The 21823-nt window shown below is 33.8% G+C and overlaps 3 protein-coding genes across 5 annotated transcripts; 2 read left to right on the top strand and 1 right to left on the bottom strand.

Annotated features, from left to right (window-relative positions):
• Positions 1-952: 952 nt before the first annotated feature.
• On the top strand, positions 953-11395 carry LOC144549255 (uncharacterized). 3 transcript variants are annotated; one of them, XM_078297979.1, is made up of 8 exons: positions 953-1045; positions 1169-1416; positions 3760-4251; positions 6328-6896; positions 7003-7195; positions 8068-8559; positions 9286-9857; positions 10500-11395. In XM_078297979.1, exons 2-8 carry the CDS (start codon positions 1197-1199, stop codon positions 11235-11237), a joined length of 3276 nt encoding a protein of 1091 aa, XP_078154105.1. In that variant the 5' UTR covers positions 953-1045; positions 1169-1196; the 3' UTR covers positions 11238-11395. The 3 variants fall into 3 exon arrangements, with proteins under 3 accessions (XP_078154105.1, XP_078154104.1, XP_078154106.1); XM_078297978.1 differs by having other exon boundaries at positions 1169-1437; XM_078297980.1 differs by lacking the exon at positions 1169-1416 and having other exon boundaries at positions 954-1045.
• Positions 11396-13785: 2390 nt separating this feature from the next.
• On the top strand, positions 13786-14971 carry LOC144549634 (uncharacterized). Its single transcript, XM_078298405.1, has one exon. It carries the CDS (start codon positions 13929-13931, stop codon positions 14850-14852), a length of 924 nt encoding a protein of 307 aa, XP_078154531.1. The 5' UTR covers positions 13786-13928; the 3' UTR covers positions 14853-14971.
• Positions 14972-15118: 147 nt separating this feature from the next.
• LOC144549297 (Ribosomal protein L12/ ATP-dependent Clp protease adaptor protein ClpS family protein) lies at positions 15119-19409 on the bottom strand. The gene is made up of 3 exons (XM_078298016.1): positions 19350-19409; positions 16836-16964; positions 15119-16145 (listed from the first exon to the last, which is right to left on the bottom strand). Exons 1-3 carry the CDS (start codon positions 19407-19409, stop codon positions 15570-15572), a joined length of 765 nt encoding a protein of 254 aa, XP_078154142.1. The 3' UTR covers positions 15119-15569.
• Between the last annotated feature and the right edge of the window lie 2414 nt (positions 19410-21823).

Below are 21823 nucleotides of genomic sequence, written 5' to 3'. Positions count from 1 at the left end.
TTGTCTCTTTTCAATTGAGGGTTTTGAGAGGTGAATACTTGGAAGCTTTGAGCAAAATGAAATTGAGGTCTTAATAGGAACTTATTGTTTATTGTCTGTTTAGGCCTATCATGTTTTATTTATTACCTCAAAATATCTATGAAAATTGATGTAATTAAACTCTTCATATTCCTAATTATAAAAATACTGCAATTAGCTTGTGTTTAGAATGCATAGTCTAGATTTTGCCTTTTGATTTCCATTATGTCCATCACTTTAATTTATGATGCGGCTATATGAAATTTTTTCTATATAAATGAAATATCTTAGTAATCTATTTGAGTAAAGATTGAAAGTCAAGTCATTTGACTATTTAATATCTACAAGAAAGATTCGTCTATGCAATTTGAGTAGTCCGCCTGAGTTCTCTTCGATCTCATTATGACCAAACCTCCCCCGCGTCTCTCTCCAAACAGGCCAAATCACATATTTCTTCCCGCCTTCCCTAATTTTCTCCCCTCTCACAAATTTATGCCACCCCTCATTACTTTAATTTTCCATTTTCGTTTGGAGAGAGAGGTAAGAGGTTTGACGTCTTAGAGAAAAGAGAACTTAGTCGGGCTGAAGAGACAAAAAACGAAGAGCATAATAGTCAATGTATTATTAATTAATTAATGCTGTAAAATATTTTTTATAAGTTTAAAAAAATATTATTTAATTACTTTTGGAGATATTTGATATGTTATAGAGTTAGATTGAATAAATATGTGAGTTTGTATGATATTCAAGGATAAATATATAATTATTAATTTTGAAGGGATAAATATGTAATATTAAAACTTTTGAGGGATATACATGAAATTGCTCCTTGATTTTTTAATACCAGCTAGGTTATCCGCTAGGTCCTCATTACCCACTTCCACTTGGCTTTTTCTCTGCCTTTCACTTCCTTCCACTTTGTTTTTATTAAGCACCCTAGGTCCCCTTCCCCTTCCCCTCCCCTTCCTCTCTAATAGATCTTCTGGATCAGCTCCGTGATAAGGGACCTGTTCGCATCCTAACCAAGGTACTTGACATCACCAAGCATTGGCACACTATTCTAGGGCTATACATAATTGAGGCAAACTTGCATTTCTTAATTATATAAGATCAATCCTCTATACATTTATTGTGCAATCTCTCGTATCAGACACTAGCTAGATTAAGCTCCAGAATTAATGGCTAGCAAGATAACAAGTTCGCCTGCAACCGGAGAATCCGAAACTCAGAATGAGCATAAGCGCCCACTGATGCCACGCGAGCTCCTTATAGCGGCTATGGATGGCGATGCGGCACATTTGAATCAGCTTCTGGGATTGAACAATGAAGAAGAAGAAGATAATCCCCCTCATGCGATGGTATTTGTTGATGATAAGACACCAATGGAACCCTCTGAGGGTCTGATCAGGAGCACAGCAGGTAATATATATAGAGTATGGCTAAATTGCTATCGGTAGCATTTCGACCTAAGTGCTTACGGGGTCAAATTTTAATATCTGATGTGCAAACAACAAATCCAAACAGTTAGATGTTCAATCTATATTAAAATGTGCTTGGAGACCAAATTTTATATTTTTTGAAATTTTTTTACTATTTATTAAGATGGTTTGAAATTGTTGTTTTTTAATGGTGCAAAATTTTAATAAAAACAACGATTTTCAAACAATCTTAATAAATAGTAAAAAAATTCCCAAAAAAATATAAAATTTGGTCTCCAAGCACATTTCAATATAAATTGAACATTTAACGGTATGAATTTGTTGTTTGAATATCAAATACTAAAATTTGATCCCGTAAGCACTTAGGTCGAAATGCTACCGTAGCAATTTAGCCATACTCAATATATATATGTAGAGTATGGCTAAATTGTTACCGGTAGCACTTCGACCGAGGTGCTTACGGGGTCATATTTTAGTATTTAATGTTCAAACAACAAATCCAAACTGTTAGATGTTCAATCTATATTAAAATCTGCTTGGAGACCAAATTTTACATTTTTTAGAAATTTTTTACTATTTATTAAGCGTCACCTCACAATCAATTAAATTTCTGAAGCATTGAAAACAACGGTAACTATTAGGTAAAGCCCGTATTAGACAAGCGTCACCTCTCGGTACTTAGCCTATCAAATACCCTATTCCTTATGGTCTGGACCTAATATTCAATTTCTCAATTGCAAATACCAAATCATAGGGTTTCATGTGATTTCGATTAAGTCTTCACAATCAATTAAAATAAAGAATAGATCATAACAAAGAACAAAAATATATAAAATAAAACCAACTAAATCATAACAGTTTTTCCACCATATTATGTAAAATTTGGTCATAATTGTGCCAAGTACCGAGAGGTGAAAGATAGTTTTCTAGATTTATTGGGACAGTAAGAACTTAATGACTTTAGATTAGAGTAGTCAAGTACCGAGAGGTGACGTTTATTCTAATTTAAAAATGGTATTAATATAGAGATATCCCTTTGTACCTACAACACCCAACTGTGCCTTCATAACTAAAATAACAAATTTAATAAACCAATTAGTCATAACACCAGTGGATAGGAACCCTAAGAAACCATAATTTCTCATTCTTGTTAAAAATCTAATTTTGCTTTAAAGACTTTAGTTTAATCACAATCAAACCAACCCTTTAAACAAACAAAAACCTTCTTATTTTCTTTTTACTAAATTAAATTGTTAGGTTAGGTTTAATATTCCAACTTGTTCCTGTGGAGACGATTCCTAAGTACTACTCGACAAGGTTGTACACTTGCAACCGAATTGAGCGTAAATTAGGATTTATTACTTGTGTAGTAATAATTCACATCAATATATATATTTTTTCCAATACAAGAATAACATAGTACCAAGCGTGGCACATTAGTCTTGGTCTATTAATTATTAAGTGCTAAGAATATAAAGAGAGAAATATACATTTGGTGTGGTTGATGACACTACACTGCAACACAATTTTAAATCAGCGCCTTTTTTTTTTAATATTCAAAACCGGTTTTACTACCGGTGCTGATTGAATCGTTGGTGATTCTACAATTGATTTCACAGTTTGTTCTGTCATTTTCTCTTGTTTTGTGATGGACCGCATTTTGGACACTCATTCATATCGTTGTACTCTTTCTGAAGCAATACAAAATTGTTCGACATACTTGTATTCTTTCAACTTCTATATCCATTATTCCGTTGGACACATCAATTTATTTGTTTTTTTAATTTTTTTGCCCAATAACAACTGTCAAAAATGGCCACCATATATTCAAAATGGTTCGGTGGACTCTGATCCCAATTTGATTGACAGTACCAGCACCCAAAATAACACCAACCTTATTAACTCACAACTCAATAAATTAAGCTCGCCCCAATTGATCCTCAAACTGACCTACAATATGAAGTCAAGGTGTGGAGTCTACCAGCAGGACCTGATTTAACCTGGATCTGATCTGAGGACCCACTCATGACCCAGAAATGACTGGATCTGGAGCTAGTCACAAACCACTATTTTCAGCTCGGACCTCAAGGCTGGCCCGGTTTGGCTCTGCTCGTGATCTCCACAAGCCAATTTCGATATTCGCCTAGCTCGGCTCATTACAGCCCTGCAGGCCAGAAATGACTGATTTTTTTTTTTATTTTCTTTAAAAATGATCCTAACCTAGACCTGCCTGACCTTCCCTAAGATCTAGTCTCTGTTTGAACATGCGGGCTAAACCGACAATTGACAATTCCTTTTACAGGTATGGGGGATACCATTCTTCACATACTCTCTGCCTATGGACACGAAAATCTTGTGTCTAAAATATGTATCAAGGATAGCTCATTGCTGAAGGCACACAATGTAAGAAATGAGACACCCTTCCACCATGCTGCAAGATTTGGGCACGAAAACACCATTTCGAAGTTGATCCGTTGTGCCAAATCGGTGTTCGGTGAGGATGGGTTGATAGAGCTGCTTAGCAAACAGAATTGTCTGGGGGAAACAGCCTTACATGAAGCTGCCAGACATGGTTATGGAGCTGTCGTCTCGACTCTGATGGAAGAAGACATAGAATTGGCAGGCCTGGTCAACGATGATTCTGTATCTCCCTTGTACCTGGCTACTGCAAGGGGATCAGTCGATCTGGTACATAGTATGGTGGAAAAACTGTTGGGTCAGGCAATTACACCAGCTTTTTACTCAGGACCAAAACAACAGACAGCGTTGTTTGCTGCAGTGCTCCAAGACAAAGGTATATATATATAATAACAATATTGATTATTTTATTTTACTCAACTTCAGAGGGAAGTCCCTGCTAAGTTTTGTTCAGATGGTCTGGTTTCTTTTAATTATATTATAAATCAAATTAAATATATTTTGGTTAAAGCAGTTCGTTGTTATATGTTCATTTTGTTTGGTACGGTTTTGATGGTTGAAAACTAAATAAACCGAACAAATCAATCAAACCAAGTCTTGCACATATATTGAGCATATAATAGGTACTTAATATTTATATTAACGGTTCTTACTTGCATTTTTCATACTAATTTAGTTAAACCAAAATTAAATTTTGTTGATCGGTTTATTTTTGATCAGTTTATTTGGTTTAGTTTCTAACTTGATCGATTGATCGGTTTATTTAGTTGATTCAGTTTATATATTTGTCAATGAAAAATATTTGGTTAGACTTTTTTTTAGTGTTGTTTATACCAAATCAACCAATGAATTACTCAGGGGCGGATCTAAAATCAATCAAAACGTGGCTAATTCACTCCTATGATTTTAAAATTTTAGTTATACATACACTAAGATTTAATTAAATTTTATTTTTTTTGAACATTTTATATAGTTTAGCCTCCCTCATAAATTATCACATGTTCACTTGTAGTAAGGGGTGTTCATCGGTTCAGTTCAGTTGAAATCGAACCGAATTAGACAAACCAAAGTTATATTTTTTGTTTCAAAAATAGAACCGAACCGAAACGGTTTAGCATTGCAACCGAATCAAACCAAGCCAAAGTTTTATTTCGGTTTATTTGGTTTGTTCGGTTTAAACAGAAATATATTAATTTTTTTATTTAATGCAATTGATTTATAATAAACCAAAGTATATTAAGAAATAAACCATGATATTAAGAAATAAATTGGGATATTAAGAAATAAATCAATATATTTAAAGTAATTGATTAAGAAATAAACCGAGACGGTCCGGACCAAATTCATAATATATAAAAGTTCGGCCGGTTAGGTTATTTTGGTTTTAAAAATTTCAAACCGAACCGAACCGAAATTATAATTCAGTTTTAAAAAGCAAACTGAACCGAACCATTAAACCGAACAAACTGAACCGTTTGGTCCAAACTAATTCGGTTTGGTTCAAAATTGATTAAACCGGACCCAATGAACACCCCTACTTGTAGTCTAGTGTAAGAGGTTACAATGTGTTGGAAAAAGCTTGGGTTCAATTTTTACTAGCCACAATTTGTATATTTTAATTTTTAGCCCCTTCTATCCAGATTTTCTAGTTCCGCCCCAGGAACTACCAAATCTACCAATGAACTAGCAAATGACCTTGTTTTTGCATCTTTCAGGTTCATAGTGACTACATTTCATAAAACTTTTATGCTGTTACCCTGCATCAAGTCATTCTCAGTCAAATGTTTAAATTCAATTTAACTGTAGTCTCAATATTCTGTAATCACAATATCCCTTGTAGTTATAAGATGAACTTCTTCCAGTGAATTAAAGACGACCGTTCTCTCTTGTAAACAGATGCTTTAAAATGATTGTATTATGTTTGCATATAGTATGCACAATGCCCAAATCCATTCAGTGAGCTGTTTCTCATTCAGCTAGTGAGGAATTATTATTGAGTTTGGCTAGTATAACATCAATGTCATTTCAGTCTATATAACACTAACTCTAAAACTTATCAAATTGACTTCGAACGACTAATCCAAACCGATTTACATTATGACTGATGCGTTTATATACAAATTTTTATATTTTCGAGTTATTTTAGTATCGAATCAAGCGGTAAAAATATTGAAAAATTAATGTATTGAAATTAACTTAAAAACTCACATATTTGACCGCTTGACTTAATACTAAATAAATTCAAAAAGTTATAAATTTTGCATGTAAACGCACAATTAATGAAGTAGATCGGTTTGAATGGTTTGAAATCACCGTTTGAAGTCAATTGGATATGTTTTAGAGTTTAGGTTGAAATGACACTAATGTTATACTAGCCAAACTCATTATTATTGCTTACTAAAACAGTGCTATGTTTTCCTAATTGAACTTCTCTATGTTATCTTATTGACAGAACTGATCACCAAAGAACTACTAAAACTGTACTCAGAACCATTTGGTAAGGCAACAGATGAAACAGGAAGAACTCCTCTCCACTTCGTAGCATCAACTGGAAACGATGATATTGCTGAACTTCTATTAGAAAAAGATCCATCATTGGCATACATCCCAGATTCTGACGGATCATTTCCTGTGCATACTGCAGTACGAATGGGCCACTTCGAAATGATTGGCCTTCTTTTACAATGGTGCCCTGATTCAGGTCAGCTACTTGATGGCAATGGAAAGAACATCCTACACATTGCCACAAAAGCGCAGACCGCAACTACACTTTATAGATCGCTAACTTTTTCAAAATACAAATTTACCACCTCCTACTTGAAGAAAATGTTTACTAGAATGACAAACACAATGGATAACAAAGGAAACACCCCATTACATTTAGCGGCAGAACATGGAGATGATGATGTGAATTCTCTTTTAATAAGATATAAAGGGGATCTGACTTTACAAAACAAGGAAGGTTTAACAGCTCCCGACATTGCACCGAATCAACTCAGGAAATATACAAAGCCAACTCAGGTTAAGCTTCTTTCTATTTCTCATCAACCTTGATTGAATTTTCTTTTCTTTAAACAAATGGTAGCTGACGACCAACCTTTATTTATTGTGTCAATCCAAAACTCAGAATGAGCCTAAGCGCCCACTGATGCCACGCAAGCTCATTACAGCGGCATATTTGAATCAGCTTCTGGGATTGAACAATGAAGAAGAAGACCATCCTCAACCATCAAAAGAAGAACATCCCCCTCATACGATGGTATCTGTTGATGATGACACACCAATGGAACTCTCTGACAGCCTGATCAGGAGCACAACAGGTAATATTTTTTTTTGCCAATACAAGAATAACATAGTACGTACCAAGCATGGCACATTAGTCTTGGTCTACTAGTTATTTAGTGCTAAGAATATAAAGAGAAAGAAATATAGATTTGGTGTGGTTGATGGCACTACTACACAATTTTAAATCAGCACCGGTTTCTTTTTTTTTTTAATATTGAAAACCGGTTTTACTACGGGTGTTCATTGCATCGTTGTTGATTCTATGATTGATTTCACAGTTTGTTCTGTCCTTTTCTCTTGTATTGTGATGCATCACATTTTGGATACTCATTCATGTCGTTGTACTCTTTCTGAAGCACTACAAAATTGTTCCAACTTGCATGTATTCTTTCGACTTCCATATCCATTATTCCATTGGACACATCAAATTTTTTATTTTTTTTTCCCAATAACAACTGTCCAAATAGTTACTAACATGAGGACCGACTATCCAAATGTCAGAAATGGACTCTGATCCCAATTTGATTGACAGTACCAGCACCCAAAATAACGGAAATAAATATGCTGCAAAAGATAAATTCTAAAATCTCTGCTTTTCTGAATCCATCCGTCGAATTTTTTTCAAGAACAAATCTTCAAGCAACTCTTTTCAAAAAAATTCTGTGCACTCATCTTGAAACATTTTAACGACTGGATTTGAAATAGCATGGATTTTAGGGTTACTGTTGACTCACTGGGATTGCCAAAAAAATCCTAGTTACCGATTCGATTCATCAGATGTCAATTTTATGGTCAAGTGACCGAGTCCGATTCTGATTCTGATTTTGTGAAGTATGGCACAAATGTAGCAGACTAGTCTCCGTTTGATCATGCGGGCTAAACTGACAATTGACAATTCCTTTTACAGGTATGGGGGATACGATTCTTCACATGCTGTCTGCCTATGGCCATGAAAAACTTGTGTCTAAAATATGTATGAAGGATAGCTCATTGCTGAAGGAACACAATGTAAGAAATGAGACACCCTTCCACCATGCTGCGAGATTTGGGCACAAAAAAACCATTTCGGAGTTGATCAGTTGTTCCAAATCGGTATTCGGTGAGGATGGGTTGAAAGAGCTGCTTAGACAAAAGAACTGTCTGGGGGAAACAGCCTTACATGAAGCTGCCCGACATGATCATGGAGCTGTCGTCTCGATTCTGATGGAAGAAGACATAGAATTGGCGGGGTTGGTCAACGATGATTCCGTATCTCCCTTGTACCTGGCTACTGCAAGGGGATCGGTTGGTATGGTACATAATATGGTGGAAAAACTGTTGGGTCAGGAAATTACACCAGCTTTTTACTCAGGACCAAAACAACAAACAGCGTTGTTTGCTGCAGTGCGCCAAGACACAGGTATATATATAATAACAATGTTGATTATCTTATTTTACTCAACTTCAGAGGGAAGTCCCTGCTAAGTTTTGTTCAGATGGTTTAGTTTCTTTTAATTAGATTATAAATCAAATTAAATATATTTTGGTTAAAGCAGTTCGTCGTTTTATGTTCATTTTGTTTGGTACGGTTTTGATGGTTGAAAACTAAATAAACCGAACAAATCAATCAAACCAAGTCCTGCACATATATTGAACATAAAATAGGTACTTAATATTTATATTAACGGTTCTTATTTTGCATTTTTCATAGTAATTTAGTTAAACCAAAATTAAATTTGGTTGATCGGTTTATTTAGTTGATCAGTTTATTTGGTTTATTTTCTAATTCGATCGGTTGATCGGTTTATTTAGTTGATTCAATTTATATATTTGTCAATGAAAAATATTTGGTTAGACTTTATTTTTAGTCTTGTTTATATCAAATCGACCAATGAACTACCAAATCGACCAATGAACTAGCCAATGACCTTTTTTTTTGCATTTTTCGGCTTCCTTTAGTTCTTATTGACTGGTGTCTTCGACCTCTGTTTTATTAATTCATAGTGACTACATTTCATATGGTATGCACAATGCCCAAATCCATTCAGTGAGCTGTTTCTCATTCAGCCAGTGAGGAATTATTATTGCTTACTAAAACTGAACTAGGTTTTCCTAATTGAACTTCTCTATGTTATCTTATTGACAGAACTCACCGAAGAACTACTAAAACTGTACTCAGAACCACTTGGTAAGGAGATAGATGAAACAGGAAGAACTCCTCTCCACTTCGTAGCAATATTTGGAGACTGTGATATTGCCGAACTCCTATTGGAGAAAGATCCATCACTGGCATACATCCCAGATTCTGACGGATCATTTCCCATACATACTGCAGTACGAATGGGCCGCATCCAAACGACTCGCCTTCTCTTACAATGGTGCCCTGATCCATGTCAGCTACTTGATGGTAGTGGAAAGAACATCCTACACATTGCCATAGAAGCGAAGACCGCAGACATACTTTATAAATTGCAAAATGATTCAAAAGACAAAATTGCCATCTCCTCCTGGAAGAAATGGATCAATAGAATGGCAAACGCAACGGATAACAAAGGAAACACCCCATTACATTTAGCGGCAGAACATGAAGATAATGATGTTATGATTTCTCTTTTAAAAAAAACTAAAGTGGATATGACTTTGCAAAACAAGGAAGGTCTAACAGCACAGGACATTGCAGAGATTAAACAAGAGAAATATTATACAGATCCATATCAGGTTAAGCTGCTTTCTATTTCTCATCAACCTTGATAGAATATTCTTTTCTTTAAAAAAAAATGGTAGCCAACAACCAAACTTTATTTATTGTCTCAATCCAAGATTTATCCAAATGTTGGCTTCATGAAATGTCATTGCAGTAATGCATGTTTCCAGTAATGATCATAAATATACTGATCAGTACTTCCCCACTATTTCAAGTAATGCATGTTTATTTTCGATATGGTGCTTGTGCCTGTGCATGGAGGTGTCATTGCATATTTAACTGGTGCATGTGTGCATGTGTGCATATGTGCATGAGAGAGAGAGAAAGAATGAGCGTTAGTCACAAATAAAAAGGAATAGGAAAACTTTATTGGAAGATGAATATGTTTCGTTGATGACAGTGGGTAGCAAGATCAAATGATGAAATGATCCAATCTATTATGTCTTTGAAAGCATAAAGAAAAGAAAAATAAAACAGCAAAATACATGCACTTGCAATTAATTGATGACAACATAAGAAGACGCAGATTTCCATCACGGCCAATGGGTCAGCGGAGCCCATTTCTAAAAGAAGTGGTCTCTTGTAGGGCTTACCTGCAACTTGCTGTATGTATTCCTTTACCTTCTCTAATAACATACTTTTTTGGCGCATTGCAGCTTAAGGATATTAAGGATATGTTGTGTGGTTTCAGTAGAGGTTGGTTTCAGCACTATACTAAAGAGCACTATACTAAAGAGCAAATGTCAAAAACGGAATTAATTAGAGGCACCAATGAGGACGGCATTTCGACAACAGACACAAGAGGTGCTAAAAACAGCTCAGAAAGTGTGATGATGAAAGCCCAATTTGTGGGTCTGGGTTCTGTACTCATTGCAACAGTAACATTTGCGGCAGCTTTTACTCTGCCAGGAGGTACAAATCAAGATACCGGCACACCAATTCTAGGAAGGAAGTATATTTTCAAGGCATTTGTCATAGCAGACTACTATGCATTTTTTTGTTCCTTCTTGATTACTCTAAATATCGTATACACCTCGTGTGTTGACAAATCTGATATGATGGAAAGTATGGTTGAAGGTTCATTGTTGCCATTTACTGTTGCTGCGAAATCCATGCTCATTGCACTTGGATTAGGTCTATATCTGATGCTAGCTCCTATTGGAAATACTGGGGCTGTAGTTCTCGCTCTTTCTCTCTTCTCTGCTCTATTCTCTGGCAATCAATTGAAACATACGCCAGTGGAGGGGATGAAGTTGGATATGGTATACAGACAATTATTTCGAGGTGAAGCTAGATGTAGATTAAAGCTCATAGCCACCAGCATAGAATGCTTCTTTAAGTTTTATCCCATTCTTGGCACGTCCCTTATCGTATTTCTGTTTGCACTAATTTAGAATATACATCATTTCATGATTTAAAATTACAATAACTCAGCTTGTACTGAATCATTTAGAGAATCCTGTAAAAGCCCTGAAACAGTTCTTATGTTGCATCACTCAAGTTTCACTGGGTTTTTTCTTTTATTTTAACAATGATTATTGTTTCAATTACCTATGTATGTTTTTCTTGGAGCGTGCTTATATTTTTCCGTTTTCAAGATTTGTGTAACTACAGTCAAGAAGTGATTGACCATACTGTCACTACTACAGAAATGTAGTCTTCTATCGGGTTAAAACCGAATTTGCTAACGGATCCGTACTGCTAGATCAACTATCGGCTCATTGTCGTAAGAAGAACCACCTTCTTTTATCGGTATGGAACCAAATACCTGATAGTGTTAGTGTTTTAGAGCAACTATTTGCTCTATGATATTGTTCATAAAATGATTAACTTGTTCAATTTAATCCTTAGAGTTTTGACTTAATAGTTCATTCCGAGTTGGGGAATGAATTGTAAAGCACTAATGCAATAAATATTGAACTCTAAATGATCCTTAATTGGTGTAATTAAAAAAAAACCCTAATTACAACTAAGATCACTGTGAGGATTAAATGTTGATCAAATATCACATATCAAAAAATGAAAATATTCTATTACCCAATTAGCAAGAAACCCAATTCTGATCGGACGGTCCAAATCTGAACAGAAATATTCTGTTACCTCAGAGTTAGAGGCATGGATTCCTCACTACCGGACCCAGTAAATCTATTCTCATGGTCAAACCAATTTCGGTCAGGAAATAAATTTGCTGTTATTCCAAAAGAATAACAGGAACCTATTATTCTGATCACAACCGTTCAAATTTTTCCCTATGCGAATCTCAAGAAAGAAAGTTTTACAAACACGAATCTAAACGAAAATCAACGGTTGTGATATGAATAACGGGTTCCTATTATTCATGTGGAATAACAGCAGATTTATTTCCGGTCGGTCAAACTCAATTCAATTCCGTGTTCATTTGAAAGTTTAAAACCGACTCAGATCTGCATTTAAATAAATACAGTGCAAAATGCAAATCATTTAAAATCAATTGTAACTAGAAAAATAATACGCATTTCTCAATTGTAACTATAATATGCATTCTATCAATTGTAAGTAACAGTAACGGATTTAAACCGTCGACTCATACCCTGCAAATTGCATGATTTTACTACAAAATAAGGGTCGAGTGACCCCATATATACACTGCATTTAAATCCGTTACTGATAGTTATGATGCATACATATTACGGATCAATCCGTGTCATAAATCAATATCTCCATTTTCAAAGTTTAAATAGTCGATTCAACTAGTTGAACATAATTACCATATAAAAATGTATTTGCAGTCAAAAGTTTATATTTTTTTTTAATTTTTTACTATATCTTTAGATAGATTGAAAATCACTGTTTTTGGATGGTCCAGAATTTAAAGATTTTTTACCTATCTTAATAAAATAGTGAAATAATTCTTGAAAATGTAAAATTTGGCATGCTAGTACACTTTTATATATATGAAGATCATGTTGAACATTTCAAATTAATTATTTGGATTTTAAAAACAAAGATATGAGTCCAACTGTGTAATATATATGCATATTAGTCCCACTCAACAATGGCTATTAAATTAATGCACGTTTGATTACAACTTATGATATCTAGTTATATTATATATTGCACATTTATCTCTTTTCAATTGAGGGTTTTGAGAGGTGAATACTTGGAAGCTCTGAGCAAATGAAATTGAGGTCTTAATAGGAACTTATTGTTTAATGTCTTTTTGGTCCTATCATGTTTTATTTATTAACTCAAAATATCTATGAAAAATTGAAATAATTAAAATCTGCATATTCCTAATTATCAAGATACTATAATTAGCTTGTGTTTAGAATGCATAGTCTAGATTTTGCCTTTTGTTGTCCATTATGTCCATCACTTTAATTTATGATGTGGCTATATGAAAAAAAATTTCTATATAAATGAAATATTTTAGTAACCTATTTGGGTAAAGATTGAAAGTCAAGTCATTTGACTATTTAATATCTACAAGAAATCTTCGTCTATACAATTTTAGTAGTCCCTACTAAATTTTAAAAAAGAAATTCTATTTGGAAAACATTATCTTTTGTTGTAATTAGATCAAAAACTGATTTTCACTTCTTGCTATTTAGATAATATCTGTTAGCATGCATTAAACAAGGTCACCAAAAATTACCCTAATTATGAGTAAAAATTAGTGTTTAAGATAAAATCTTTCTAGATAACTTACTACTAGACTAACAGTTAATTAGCTTTGAATTAAGATCATGGCCTGTGGGACCCACCTAAGGATTAATTGGTCATTAGTGTTTCACCATTTGGCATTTATTTTTTGCCTAAATATAGCCAAATAAGGTTAAAACCTCGTCGCAAAAAACAAATTACAGCTCTCTTTTGAGTTGTTCAAATTGTACTGTGAAATTATCCTTCTCAAGACAAAATGTAATTACCTATATTTAACTTTTTATATCCTTTGCCTGAATATCTCTTTGTAATTCCTCTATCCTCACTCATAATTTTGCATGATCTTGTGGAGGCCTGTAAAAGAAAGAGACAGAAAGAAGAACAGGAAATATATCATCTCATATATGAATTTTTAATCTTCATAGAAAATCTAGAAGTTCAAAATGATTAAGAGATTGAGATCTCGAAATGCAATGAGGAGACTTGAAGAACAGAGCTTGTCAAGTGCAGCTCATAATTCTTCAATGAGCTCTGATACACCGCAAGACGAGTCGCCGAACAATTCCAAGCAAGCCCCACAAAGCTCAGTGGTCTCATTTTACGAAACGAAGATAGCCGGTGTGCCCCGTCAAGTCACCGTCTCATGGAACAGAAGCCTTATCAGTCATTCATTCTCTATCTCTGTAGAAGGAAGGGAAAACGGACCCCTATTATGTCGTGTTGACCTCAAACCATGGCCGTTTAGGGGTCGAAAGGGCTCAAGAGAAGAAGACGTTGATGGTGATCGTGTTAAGATATTCTGGGACATGCGATCGGCTAAGTTTACAGAAAGTCCTGAGCCCATAAGCGGCTATTATGTCGCAATTGTAAGCCACGAAGAAGTGGTTTTATTACTTGGGGATTCAAAGAAGAATGCCTACAAGAAGAGCAAATCGAGGCCTTCGTTGGAGGACCCGATTTTGCTTTGCAAACGAGAAAGTGCACTTTCTAGAAGGAACTTCACCACACGGGCACGGTTCAACAGCGGAAAAAGAAAAGAGCACGACATTGTCATTGAGAACTCCATACCAGGATCGAGGGATCCTGAGATGAGAATAAGCATAGATGGTAAAGTTCTGATCAATGTTCAGAATTTGCACTGGAAATTTCGCGGAAGTGCGATAGTTTTCGTGGAGCAATCTCCGGTACAGGTGTTCTGGGACGTGCACGATTGGGTCTTCAACGGACCGTGGTCGCAAGCGTTCTTTGTTTTCAAACCAGGGGAGGCCGAGTTGGCGAAAAACTATGCTGATGACGGAGAAATGTTGTGCGATTGCGATAATTTGAGTGGGTTTTGTTTCTTTTTAAATGCATGGAGGACCGAATGAGAGAGATTGAAGAGTTGGCTGAGGTAGCGTCTGAATTTATTGGTTTACAATAAGGTAGAGAATTTTGTTCTATATTTGAAATGAGAAGCATTTCATAGTTTAATCCTGTTGAATTCTTGTATATAATGGAGGAAATGATGGAAGCTTGTTCAATTATCTATCCTTCATATACACATTGCACATATTTACATTATGTAATTTTTGCTCAATCTTTCTGAATAGGAAAAAAACAAATTAAACAAGTTCCGTAAATCCGCCAAATCGGAGGGAGGAAACGGTAAGTTATACACCAGTAAAACAAAACATGAACTGAAATCTACATGGTATTTCTCATGATACATGAACAGAGTAATTAACCACACTACATATTCAAAAATTCCTGAGTTTGAACTGGCTTATTACAACTTCAGATCTAAACACTGTCAATTATATGGAACCAAAGGGTAATATGGACCGAAAAAAAGTTTGACCATACAAGAATTTTCTTGCTCCCATTAAATCTAAAAAAAATGCTAACAAGAAAAAGACATTACTCCTATACCCTCTGAGACATCAGAATATCCAATTTGCAGTAAGGCTCAGAAATATCACCGTATCAAAATGACCAAACCACCCCTTTTTCACTGCTTTACTGGGCACGCAAAACATTTCTTATTAAGACATTTTGAGCATCTAAATTAACTAACAAAAGAAAACAAAAAAAACTAATAAATGACCTCATTCCATGACAGCAACACCCCCAGCTGCCTTAATTTTCGCCATAATCTCCGTGGCCTCCTCTTTTGTGACACCTTGTTTAACCACAATCGGTACCTTTTCAACCAACTCCTTCGCCTCTTTCAGGCCCAAATTTGTAAAACTCCTTACCTCTTTTATCACCTTAATTTTGGATGCGGTATCAAACTTCTCTAACTTCACATCAAATGCTGTCTTTTCCTCTTTCTTTTTCTCTTCTGACTTCCCGGGACCCGCAGCCTGGGAGGAGCCGAGACTCAAACCTTGGCCAGACAGAGTGCGTGGTAGAGGTTGGTTGAGACGAAGGAACAAGGCCGGCCCAATTTGTTTTATTTCTCCGGGCGGTAAAGAGGCAATGCGGTCAGCTAGGTCAAGGATTTTAGAGGAAGGTGGTGGACTCGGTCCATACGGCTCATAGACAGGTGGGTACGTGAATTTGTTTGTGGGGTCTTTCGGTGCTGATGGGGCAGCATCAGAGAGGTGACGGGACAGTGAGAAGGAGGCAGGTGTTACCGGTACGGTAATGGTACCGTGTACACGTTTTAGAAGGCCCAAAACCTTCATTGTTGAGCAAAAGAGGTATTTAAATACTAGTTGGGGGAAGTAACACTTTACAGGAGATTATAACCTGGAGAAAAAAGTAAATAATTAGTCTAAAAGCATCATTATTTTGTTAGTCGGAACTCTTTTTGTTATGCTAACTCTGCAAAAAGAACAACCTGCCTTACCCAAAACATGGAAATAGCAAAACAACTCCTCGGAGACATTGAAGGATACACTAGCCATAAAATTTTGGCATAATACACAACTTCATTTATTTGAATAGGGATATGTGGTTTAATCAAGGGGTAAAGATACTGACAGAGCAATTTTTGTTTCATACAGCGCATGACTCACATGCAGCACTGTTCTGGCTCTATTGTATAGAGCCGTGTGCTGCATGGAGCAATAACTGCTCTGTCACTATCTTTACCCTTAATCAAGCTCTATGAAAAGAACCTTGGAAATGAAATAGTAAAATCAATCAAAGGCAATTAGCCTTGGTTACATCTTACAAGGTGTACTGGTAAAACTTGGTCATTAGTACTGGTACAGCATTGGTTCCCTAATCGGTACATAACCTCATTAGTTTGGAAGCTCAATTAAAAATCAAAATCAGAATCAAATTGTGACGCCAAGCTGAAATAGATTAATTTCATCCCAAATATACAAAGAAGAGATAAAAAATGATGTTAAAGAATAGATCACCGTTGGATCGGCTCTCTCGCCATTCGCCAAAGGTCTAGCAGCTGCTTGATCCAAGGAAGCGCGCAAAGGAATCCATAATCGAAAAGAGAAAGGAGGGTTTGAGACTTGAGAGAGAGAATCGAAACGAAGCTAGGGTTCGGGTTCGGACTTTAATTTCCATAGAAGGCCTTTTTTAATGGGCTTATAAACAGCTGAGAAGAAGCCTTGATGGGCCGGGCCGTTAGCGGGCATAACTTTATTCTCTCAAACTCAACCTGACCCGACTTAGATTAAATGTGGCCGGGATAATTGTTGTAAGAAAAATGTTAAACATATTATTTTTATTTAAATGTCTGTTCTTTAATTAAATAATTAAATTTATCGGAAGATATATTCTTGTTTTTGAATTATATTCTTGTTTTTGAATTCTTTTGTTTTATAAAAAATACAATTTAGTTGAAATTAATTACACATTTATTTTTATTTTTTTATTAGTAATGTCATTGAATATGTGTGAAATAAATGAGTTTTGATGTTTTACTTGTAAAAAATAAACTAATTATTATACTAGTATTATTTGTTATTCACCCGCTACCGTTTCGAAACCTGAAGGGTAGAGTAAAGTAAGGTCAATTCTTAATTGATAAGAATAGGCCAGTAGAGTATGAGTAAGGTCATTCTTACTGAGTATGGGTATAAAAATACTTCCACCTACCCGTATCGTACCCATTAACACCCCTAGTCACGATCGAAATTCAAACGGTACATTTCGTCACAATTAGATAATTGGAATGTTTCATTCTGATTTTGCAATTTATAAAAAAAAAATGATGCTATTTATTTTATTTCAATATTTGTAATGCTATGAATATAAAAATCGGGCAAGAATTTATCCAAACTAGTGAACTAAAACAATGTTAATTTATGACTATTAAAATTTCAAATAATTTGATGTATGGTAAAAAGTATATCAAAATCTCATCATAAAAGAAATGATATATGAATAACATAAAAAGGATGGATCACTTGACAATCGTTATTTGGACAGTCTTGACCATGAATTTTCAAAAGAAATCAAATAAAATTGAAAACTATGAAACATTTTTTTTATTGGACATATAAATGGTCTTAAATATCATATGTCATACAAGTTAATTTAAGTATTGTTTGATGATTCATTAATCATTATGATGATAAAGTTGGAAAGATTTGAATTGCTACTTTATATACATTGATCACATCAAAGCTTTCTAATTTAAATAAATTCATTCATTCATTATAATGGAATAATAATTACATGATGAAAGCTTTCGTAGCTCTTTATTATATTAAAATTGAACTTCTCTTTATTTATTTTTTATCTCAAACTTATTAAAAGTTTTTTTTGTCTGATTTAGTATATATGTAAGCACTTCAAAATTTTAGATTGAGAGGCATTTTACAAGTTCTCATCTTAATTGACTTCGCGAAAAAATTTAGATGACTAAGCGAGACAAAGAGAAATAGACAAAGCTAGAGAGAGACAGAAGTTTTGAATGATATATCATGCCTATATTATTCAGTTTTGGATTTTAAATATTTCTTGAATTATGTGAAAATACCAGCTATAATTTTTTGCATGTAGGAAAATATTTATGTTCAGGTAAATAAGTTGATCGGAACATGTTTGCAGTAGTTGTATTTATAAGTTTGCAAACAATTTTTTTTTTCAAATTAGATATAAGAGAAAATCAACTTATTAAAATAAATTGTTGCTATTTAGTTTCCAAAGTCCGGCCATTTTTATTAATACCCCAAAAAAACCCCAACCGCCAGGCCCACGAGCGGTCCAAAACACAAGCGGACCGCCCGTGGGACGGGCAATCCTTTTTTTTTTTTTTAGAGATCTTAGTATTTTGATTTAAATAATTTTGTGAAGAAAAAGTTTTCTTGTTCAGAGTGTATGCCAAAAAATAAGACATTTGATATATTTATGAAGTGATGTCGTAACTCTTTATAACTATGATTTTTTTTTGTGAACTTTGATTTTATTTGTCAGTTGGATATCACAAGTCTAAATATAACACTAATTAAGAACTTGGCCTTTATTCAAAAATTTCCAAGCTCTGACAGCTTGTTGATCTTCTTCTCTTTATTTATGGTACTAAAACAGTAGTTTAGAACTACTAAATTATGTTCAAGCATCAAATTAGATCTCTGTCCATGCACAAAGTATCATAAACTGACCTCTGGTATGGTATCAAGTCCAAACTCAGCAGCCAAGCACTAGGCAAAGGCCACTGGTATAGTGTAATGCAGTAAAAATATCAAATTTAACATTTGTTGGTAAATCAGCAAGTATGGATTGATATAGGGACTAAACTATAAAAGTGATTACACCAGCATGTAGAGCATTCAAAAATACACATAATTTATATAAATTTTAACTTATTTGGATTTTTCTACAGTTAATTATGAATTTTCAAAGTTTAATTTTCGAAAAAACTTTAAACAGCCATAACTTTGGCTAGAAAAGTCAGATTTACGCGTATGAACACTTTTTGGAAAGGGGAGGACGAGACGGATCCGATTTTTCCCCGGTGATGCACCAGGCATCGGAAGCATCAGAATTTCAAAAAAATGCCGTTTAGTGTCTCAAAAATCCAGTTTAAGTTTTTGTTCGACGATAGGCATTAAAAAACAGCGATTTTCAAACCATCTTAATAAATAGTAAAAAAATTCAAAAAAATATAAAATTTGGTCTCTAAGCACATTTTAATATAGATTAAACATCTAATGGTTTGGATCGGCTATTTGGACTTCGAAACTAGAAATATGAGCGCAAATTAAAACACCTCATTTAATTCACGAAGTAGCGTAGCCTTACTCTACATGTATATATATGTATATTATATATATAATATATAATATATGTATATATTTATAATATATACATATATTATAAAAAAAATGAGTTTATTAAAAAAAATTGTATATATGTACATATGTATATGTATATGTGTATATGTGTATGTGTATATGTATATGTATATGTATAAGTATATGAATATATGTATATGTATATATGTATATATGTATATGTATGTATGTATATATTATACATATATTATAAAAACCAGGAAAAAGAGAAGATTAACAAGCTGTCAGAATTTGAAAATTTTTGAATAAAGGCCAAGTCCTTAATAAGTGTTATATTTAGATTTGTGATATCCAACTGACAAATAAAATCAAAGTTCACAAAAAAAATAATAATAATAAAAAGTTACGACATCACTTCATAAATATATCAAATGTCTTATTTTTTGGCATACACTCTAAACAACAAAATTTTTTTCTTCACAAAATTATTTAAATCAAAATACTAAAATCTCTAAAAAAAAAAAAGAGGACAGCCCGTCCCATGGGCGGTCCGCTAGTGCTGTGACCCGCCTGTGGGACAGGCAGTCCACTTGTGTTTTGGGCTGCTCGTGGGCCTAGCGGTTGGGGCATTTTAAAAAAAAATCCAATGCAGAGTTATTTTTAAAATTAAGTTTGTTTTTAGGGTATTAATAAAAATGGCCGTCCAAAGTCTGACTCAAGTCTTAATAATTCTTAAAATTAATCAGATTTCGGCAACTTTATTTTTATTTTTGTGTTTTTATTTTTTTTCTTGGGACTTTCATGTTATAAATTTTGTAAAACTTATATTAACATGTTATACAGTTTATAAGTGATATTTAATTCGCTTTTTTGAAAAATAATTTTCTTTCATCACAAGTGCATTTTTTCTATTATTTGTCAAAATTAATAAGAGAATGGATATAATAATGTGTAATTAATTTGCAATTACAATTTTACACTTGATGGGGATTGCACCGTCTATGGTAATGGTAAGAATATATATTTTTATATTAATTTTATCACAAAAATACAAATAAGATATTTTACATCCGTGCATGACACAAAAATACAAATAAGATATTACATCCGTGCATGCCTTTTCCGCTCACCAATCAATTATCGCGACATATATAGCATCGATTTGAAATAAAAGATAAAAATAATATTAAAGAATACATTCAATTGATTAATGTTGATATGAATAATTAGTAATCCTGTGGTAGGACCTTTTGTTGATTTTATAAAACAAATTGGTGGAAAGAAGAATATTCTGAATTTACAAACAAACATAAACTTTTATAAGTTATTTGAATCCAATTAATTAATGGGTTTGAATCTGATTCTTGTCCCACTACGATAGAAATTCTAGATCCGCCCTTGAGCATAGCTTTGTTCTCTCAAACCCAACCCGAACCTGATTTAAATATGACTATTTTTTTTTTGTTTATCTTGACGTTTTATTTTATACAGTACACTTTTAGTGTACATTTTTTAAGAGTTTTATATCATATATATATGAGGAGGGTTAAAATGCACCCTCTTTTTGTGCTCCTAACGTGCACCCTCCCCTTATATCTTCATTTTCAAAGTTCAAATAGTTGATTCGAACATTCCAACGTGTTCTTCATATTAAAATGTGTTTGGAAACCAAATTTTACATTTTTTGAAATTTTTTTACTATTTTTTCAGAATTTTTTAAAATCATCACTTTGCTGAATTTTTTATTATTGTTTAGTTTAATAAAAAATTCTTGAAAAATAGTAAAAAATTTCTAAAAAATGTAAAATTGGGTCTCTAAGCACATTTTAATATGAAGAACACGTTGGAAGGATCGAATCAATTATTTGAACTTTGAAAATGAAGATACGAGAGGAGAGTGCACGTTAGGAGCACAAAAAGGAGGGTGCATTTTAACCCTCCTCTATATATATATATATATAGTGTGATCTTTGTGGCCACCAATCAATTCTAACGTTAAAAGAATTATGGAGCATCAAAATAAAAATTGAATTGGCATGTTAATTAGCCATATTTTTTTGTCATTTGGACAACATAGAAATTTGCATCCGTTCTCAAGCATATATAGAACATTTTGTTAATTTTATATACTAATTAAGGTTCAACGGATC

Source organism: Carex rostrata, chromosome 35, assembly GCF_964058835.1.
Source record: "Carex rostrata chromosome 35, lpCarRost1.2, whole genome shotgun sequence".
In the NCBI taxonomy this organism is placed as follows: Eukaryota; Viridiplantae; Streptophyta; class Magnoliopsida; order Poales; family Cyperaceae; genus Carex; species Carex rostrata.
The sequence above is the reverse complement of the archived record's forward strand: the minus strand, read 5'-3'. Positions and strand labels throughout refer to the sequence as shown.

Excerpts from the sequence above, each read along its gene's own strand:
- LOC144549255 (XM_078297978.1), top strand. The coding sequence starts at position 1,197 with ATGGCTAGCAAGATAACAAGTTCGCCTGCAACCGGAGAATCCGAAACT. Across the intron at positions 1,438-3,759 it reads TCTGATCAGGAGCACAGCAG|GTATGGGGGATACCATTCTT; the intron begins GTAATATATATA and ends TTCCTTTTACAG. Across the intron at positions 9,858-10,499 it reads ATTATACAGATCCATATCAG|CTTAAGGATATTAAGGATAT; the intron begins GTTAAGCTGCTT and ends GGCGCATTGCAG.
- LOC144549297 (XM_078298016.1), bottom strand. The coding sequence starts at position 19,409 with ATGCCTGGTGCATCACCGGGGAAAAATCGGATCCGTCTCGTCCTCCCC. Across the intron at positions 16,965-19,349 it reads TCCTCCCCTTTCCAAAAAGT|CTTCGTTTCGATTCTCTCTC; the intron begins GTTCATACGCGT and ends CCCGAACCCTAG. Across the intron at positions 16,146-16,835 it reads GCGAGAGAGCCGATCCAACG|GTTTTGGGCCTTCTAAAACG; the intron begins GTGATCTATTCT and ends TCAACAATGAAG.
- LOC144549634 (XM_078298405.1), top strand. The coding sequence starts at position 13,929 with ATGATTAAGAGATTGAGATCTCGAAATGCAATGAGGAGACTTGAAGAA.